The 6,720-nt window shown below is 42.5% G+C and overlaps 1 protein-coding gene and 1 pseudogene across 1 annotated transcript in view; both read left to right on the top strand.

Moving 5' to 3' along the window:
* Window positions 1–517: 517 nt before the first annotated feature.
* On the top strand, window positions 518–1,834 carry LOC103086403 (ferritin light chain pseudogene; annotated as a pseudogene).
* Window positions 1,835–4,794: 2,960 nt separating this feature from the next.
* SYCP3 (synaptonemal complex protein 3) overlaps window positions 4,795–6,720 on the top strand; it is a 7,151-nt gene continuing 5,225 nt past the window's right edge. Inside the window, exons 1-4 of the mRNA XM_007465352.1 lie at window positions 4,795–4,821; window positions 5,550–5,695; window positions 6,064–6,130; window positions 6,291–6,325. Coding sequence (XP_007465414.1) covers window positions 5,563–5,695; window positions 6,064–6,130; window positions 6,291–6,325 — 235 coding nt within the window. The 5' untranslated portion in view covers window positions 4,795–4,821; window positions 5,550–5,562. The remainder of the gene's footprint in view (window positions 4,822–5,549; window positions 5,696–6,063; window positions 6,131–6,290; window positions 6,326–6,720) is intronic.

Genomic DNA, 6,720 nt, shown 5'->3' with positions numbered 1-6,720 from the left:
GAGGCACAGAAGGCCTCATTGAGATGAACAGTAACATTTGAGCAAAGACTTGAAGAGGGAGCAAGCCATGTGCATAGCCTTGATTACAAACCAGATAAGGACAGTAGGCTAAGGGAAAATTACAAGCCAATCTCAGTCATGAAAATGGACACAAAAAGCTGAACAACCCAAACACAGCAATGTGCTTAAAAAGTTAGTACATCGTGATCAACTTGGGTTTGTCACAGGAATGTAGATTTGGTTTAACATTAGGAGATGATGTACATTTTCTTCACTACATTAACAAATTAAAGAGAAAAGATCGTTTCAATAGATACAGAAAAGAATTTAATAAAATGCAACACTTATTCATCATTTTAAAAAAACAAAATAAAACAAACAAGCAAACAAAAAACTCTTAGCAAACTAAAAATAGAAGCTAAGCTTTCAAGAAGGGCAACTACCAAAATCACACACATGGTATATGTTACCGAACCAGGTTTGTCTCGCCTGACGCCCAGCAAGATGAAACACTGAGATGCCGAGGTTTGCAGCAAAGAGGGTATTTATTCAGAAGACAGGGAAGCGAGGAGACAGGAGAACCAATCTGAGCTCTGCCTGCCGAGGCAAGGGGGCTCGGGGTATTTATGGGATAAGGAATAAAGAAGCAGGGCGGTCCAAGGCATGGGGAGTGTGGGGAAAGGTGATTGGAAAAAGGTGTGGTAACTGACATCCTGAGCAGGTTTAACTAGGCTCCGGGCCTCTGCATGTTCTGAGGGTAGAGTTTTTAGCCCTTTGATGTCAAAAGATCACCAAGCAGACACTTTGGAATGCCCAGCTGAAGGGTGGGTGGTCCTATCCGGACTTACCTAGCTCAGCTCAAGCTATAGCAGCTGGAAAACAACTTAGGCAAACACCTTCTTGTCTAGGCTAAGTGCAGCTTGGAGGTCAGGCAAATCTTAAAACGACCTTGATTAGTGACGGCAGGTGAAATGGATTTAACCCACGGTTTCAGTATCATCACTGTTAATAGAAACTTTAGAAACATGCCCTTTAAAATTAGGAAAAATGTCTAGTATCCATGCTTTTATTCATCTTCGTACTAAAAATCCTAATCGGTGCTGGCAGAAAATGAAAAAAGGCCTACGAACTACAAAGACACGAGAATGTCATTATTTACAGATGATATTATTATAAGATCCCAGACTCTACAAATTATTGGAAGTAATAAAAGTGTTTAGCAAGTTGCTGGAGAGAAGAAGACCCAGGTGCCTGCTTCCGGGTCCATCCTCACAACACACTTTACGGGGAAGTCCTCCTCACTGCTGACTCACCGTGACCCCCCATCCAGCAGAGTGCTTCCACCGAGGTGGAGGCCGCCGTCAGCCGCCTGACCAACCTGCACCTCGGGCCTCGTCCACTTACCTCTCTCTGCGCTTCTGCTTCGAAGGCGTGGGGCGTGGGCCGCTTCCTCCGGGAGCTGTCTATGGAGAAGCGCAAGGGCGCCCAGCTTCTCTCTTGAAGATGCGGAAGCAGTGGGGCGGCCGCGCCCCGCTCCAGGACGGGCAGGAGCCGTCCCCGGAGGAGTGGGGCGCCAGCGTGGGCGCCACGGAGGCCGCCACGGCCCTGGAGAGGAGCCTGGACCGGGCGGTCTTGGATCCGCAGGCCCCGGGTTCTGCGAGCGCACGCGCCCGGCTCTGCGAGCTCCTGGAGAGCCGCTTCCTGCAGGAGGAGCTCATCAAGAAGCTCCTCAAGAAGATGGGCGTGCACCTGACAGACCTGCGCAGTCTGGCCGGGCCCCCAGGCCGAACTGGGCGAGTATCTCTTCGAAGGGCTCTCCTGCCAGCGCAACTAGGAGCCTCCAGAGCCCGGCGGCCTCTGCGAGACCCCCCTGCCTTCCCCCGCCTCGAGATCTCTGCCCGAGCCCCTTCCTCCAGCCAGGAGGCAACCTTTTTTAACCACCCTGAAACCTTCACCCAAGCTGTGGCACCACATGGAAATAAAAAAGGTTCTTTTTGCAGAGGAAAAATAAGCTAGGCTATAAGAAGAAAACATAAGTATCTGAATAGCATGAATGATTTGTAGTCTAATTCTCTAGATTGTCAAAAGAAATGGTTCCTAATTTATATGTATCACCTGGGTACGCTGAGTACAGTGTATCTGATAAACTATGTTTTCTCTGGCAAGAAGAATAAAAGCACCTATTCAGAAAATGTTGCATAGAATTTTAAGGGTTTCAGGACTTCTCCGGAGACATTCTGGGTACTGGAATCAACTCTGTTGTTCCAAAATGTATCTTTGGTTTTGTTGAGCAGAGCAAAGAGCTGAGTACCTTGACCATATCATATTGTGTTCCCCTCATCAACCCCCAAACTCATGATAAAATTGCTTTCCCTGATTTTCAAGTTGATGTGATGCCATCTGCCTGTATTGAAGAAAGAGCCCTGTGAAATTCATCTTTGTGTCTCCCATTAGGTTGCTACTGAGAACACTGATTATTAATTACATCATACACTGACCTCTTGATGAAGCCTCTCGAGAAATTTCTTTCTGGTCTTAGTATCAGGAATAACAGTGCTTTGCTTGGGTAACTGGTTTGTTTTTGCTTTATGAACACTGTAAACGATGTAACTAAGTTTCCTTTTCTGACTGCCTGCTGAAAACTTAGAGCCAAATTTATGGTCCACCCAGAGTAAACGAGTAGGATTATGTAAGCATTTTGCATACGTTTCATTCCTGGTTCTTCTATTACTAATTCCTTGGTGTATTTTATGGAGTCTTTTAAGCCACCTTTAACCCTTTCTGGAACAATGTTGTGTATAAGCAGATAAATAAACTTTTAAAATGTGGATTTAAAAAGAAATAAGACCCATATCAGAAATCAATTGGATATTTATATACCAATTAGAACAAAATTATATAACAATTTGAAAAAAAGAGACAAAATATAAGTTATTTATAAATAAATCTAATAAAAGTGCACACTCTACACAGAGAAAAGAAATTAACTTTATTGAATTATATTAAAGAAGTTCTAAATAAATGGAAAATATGCTACGTTCAAGAATCGGAAGACTCAGTTCTCTCCAAATTGATGTATAGATTTATTGCCGTCCCAATTAAAATCCAGTAGGTTGTTTTGTTTTGATTTTTTTCCTGGAACTTGCAAAACTGATTCTAAAATTTACTAGAAAAGCAAAAGTTCAAGAATACACAGGATACTTCTGAAGAAAAAATAAGGTGTGACTTGCCCTCTTAGTTGCCAAACCTTTAATAAAGCTGGAATGATGAAAACTGACTTTGGCACAGGAATAGGCAAACTGACCAGTGGAACAGGCTAGGGAAGCAGACTCAAGAACATACAGAAACATGACAGATGACGTAGCTGTTAAAGGGAAAGCATGCACTATTCAATAAACTGGTTTCCACAGTAAGGGGCGGAGTGCGGGGTGGGGGGAAGTAATTGGACCCTACCTGTCACCAGGCACAAAAATAAATTCTCGATGAACAAAGGCTTAAAAATGAAAAATAAAACCTTAAAACTTTTGTATTTTTATGACTTCAGGATAAAAATAAATTCATTTAAAAAGATACAGAAAGCAGTCATAAATATTAACACCACTCCCATATATAAAGAGCTACAAATCAATAAGAAACACATAACCCAATTGAAAAATGAGCCAGAAACCCAAATAGATATTTTAAGGAAAAGGAAATGCAAATGGCCAATAAGCATAACAAGAGCTTAATCTTGTGAGTGATTGGAGAAATACAAAAGCAGACCCTAAAGAAATATCCTTTTACACCCACTAGAATGGCAAAATTAAGAAATCTGACTATACCAAGTGATGATGAGTGCATTGAACAATGGGAACTCACTGTTGGTGGGGGTATAAATTTGAAACCAATTTGGCTTTTACATCATCTAGCCTATACCGAGAACTTCACACCCAGATACTCTGTAAAAACTTTAGCATATATGCAGGAGATTAGAATATTCATAGTATCATTGTTTATACAGGCTGTAATCTGAAAATAACCCACATGTCCACAGACAAGAAAATAAGTGAATAAATGGTGGAATAGAGGCACAATGGGATATTTTGCAGCAGTGAAAATGAAAGAACTATGGCTACATGTAATCTAGATTCTCTTAGTGACATAATGTTAAGTTTAAAAAGCGAATGACAGAATACTACATAGAATATGGTACAACTTTCTATACTACCCAAACACAAACAGAACTAAGCAGAGTTGTTTCAGGGCACATACATGCGGTAACAAAACTTAGAAAATGGGAGGGTCCAATGATTAACACAAAATTCAAGATAATTAAAAAAAAAAATCTCTGAGTAGGGCATGGGGGGATGGGAGGGAAAGGACTCCCTGAGGAGATGCAATAGGCTCTGGTAAAACTGTACTTCACAAATTAAGTTGTGTGTTCTTTATATTCTTTGCCAACATTATTATTACAATATTGTGAAAATTTTCAACTTAAATTACAAAAAGAAACTGGAAAGTGCCTCGCTTCAGGGGTACTAGCCATAGATGCTGCCTGCAAGGTGCTCTGGGTCGGCACTCTCGTTGGGCGTGGCGTCCGAGGGAGCGGAGCCCCCGGGGCCGCTGTACGCATGCGCCCTCCTGCCGGCCAATCAGAGACGCTCCCTCCCGGACGAGGCGAGGCCGGCTTTTCTTCCACGAGAATTCTGACCTGCTTCGGAATAGCGTCGAGGCTGTTAAGACGTCAAGTTTGAGGTGGTGGGGCAAGGGGAGGCGGGAGCGGCGGGGACTCCTGTACTGAGGCGTATAACTGTGGTCGTCGGCCATTGGGGTGTTTTTCAGGTGTGAGGAGGGGAGCGTTTGTCCCGCGCGGGAATGTGAGCCAGGGGTTATTCTCGACCTGTGAGGTAAATCTTACCCGCTGGGGCTCCCTGGGGCCCCTGACAGGAATTTGAAGGCAGTACAGCTCCCTGCGGGCAGGGCCGTGAGTGGGCGGAAAGGCGCTAGCTGCGCTGCCTCGGGACTGGACGCGACACTGGGCGGGTGGACAGGTTGACAGCAGGCGAGGAGGGTGGGCCCTCGTCAGCGCGCCCACACCCCGCAGAAACCATTTAGATGAAGCCAGGCCTCGAGGCCTGGGTCGTGGAAATCTTACTGGACGTTATTTTCTGCGGCCCAGGACGCAGAACGTTTTATGTTGTATTTCTGTTGCTGGCAACTTCTTTGGGGCGGGCTCGAGATCCATCCTGTCAGTAATTACGATTTTCACATTGTGACTGAAGTCAGCTGGATCTAGATTTGCCCCGATTTAGCCAGAGCCTGGCCGGGCTAGGATTCCGCCGCCCTCCCAGTCCTCAGAGGCGAACCACCGCCGGCGTCAGGGGCGACGCAGTCATTATCTTCTGTTAACTTTTGGTCCAACAGCATAAATGAAGAGACTCCTAAAGTGGTATTCAACTAAAATCATCTTTATTTGATATCTGTCATTTTGAAATTTGCCAGTTTATTTAAATGGGGTCTTTGGATTCAGCAGGTTTGATTTTTTTTTTTTTTTTTTTTTTTTTAATCAGAAAACATCAAAAAATGGTGCCCTCTGGAAGAAAACATACCGGGAAATCTGGGAAGACATTCATGGAGGATCAGGTTATAAGAGCCTGTGACTTTGAGAAAGCAGATAAAAAACATCCGAGTGGTTCAGAGGAGGATGTCATGGAAGGTACTGTATAGCTAATGCTGTTGGGCAGTGACCATGTCCTGCATTTATTTTCATGTACCTCATGTTTCTTATTCAGACTTAGTGAAGCTTTTATAGCATCTTTCGCCTGATGTCTGATAAACAGTACATAGATTATTATGACATTAACACAGGAAGACTTGCAAAATTGTTCCCATAAAATGGTCTTGGATCCTGATTTAATTCCATCTAACCTGCAGAGAAAGTAGTGCATTTATATGTCTGCTTTAAAAACTTGTCTTGGCACAAAGCCTCAAAAAAACCTCGAAATTAAGATATTACTCCATTTAAAAATTACCAAAATAGCATACTTAATTTCAACTCTTTTTCTTTTTTTTTTGTCAATTCAGGGAAGACTCCAGCACTTGATAAACATGGGAAGAAGAGAACTTCTGCAGGAAAAGTTGAAGACGTGGGGTAATATGCTCAATTTTCACCTTAGACTTTAAGAAAAGTCTATTTGGTTGGCCAATGAGTATTGCATGTAAAATACTGGGCATGTGATATTTCTTCCAAAACAAGAATGATATTTTGTGGATCCTTAATTAAAAGTTTTTTGATGTATTTTTTTTCACAGGGGTGAAGTACAGAATATGCTGGAAAGATTTGGAGGTATGTTGTAGGAGATATTTGTATTCAAAATTGTTTTAAACCATATAATTTGTGTAATAATAAGTAATAATCAGTGGAATGTGACTTTTATTTAATGCTTTGTTCTCACATGTAAGATTTTGCACAAGTATATGTGGTTCGGCTTCATAGATTTCCTTACTAACTTTTTCCAGTTGTTGACGTGAAAAGAGATGGTGCTAGCGATGGTGAGTTAAGAATGGTCCTGTTACTTTATAGGTGTGTGAGTTTAATGGACTATGAAATTTTAGAGCAAAAATGGATGGGAAAAGTGTCTATCCCTGTTTGGACTTTCACGGACTAAGTGATACAAACACACGCACATATCTGTATATGTGTCAGTTTTTCATTTTCTCAATTTAGTTATTTTCTGTGGC

Source organism: Lipotes vexillifer, unplaced genomic scaffold (genome assembly GCF_000442215.2).
Source record: "Lipotes vexillifer unplaced genomic scaffold, Lipotes_vexillifer_v1.1 scaffold141, whole genome shotgun sequence".
Taxonomy (NCBI): domain Eukaryota; kingdom Metazoa; phylum Chordata; class Mammalia; order Artiodactyla; family Lipotidae; genus Lipotes; species Lipotes vexillifer.
The sequence above is the reverse complement of the archived record's forward strand: the minus strand, read 5'-3'. Positions and strand labels throughout refer to the sequence as shown.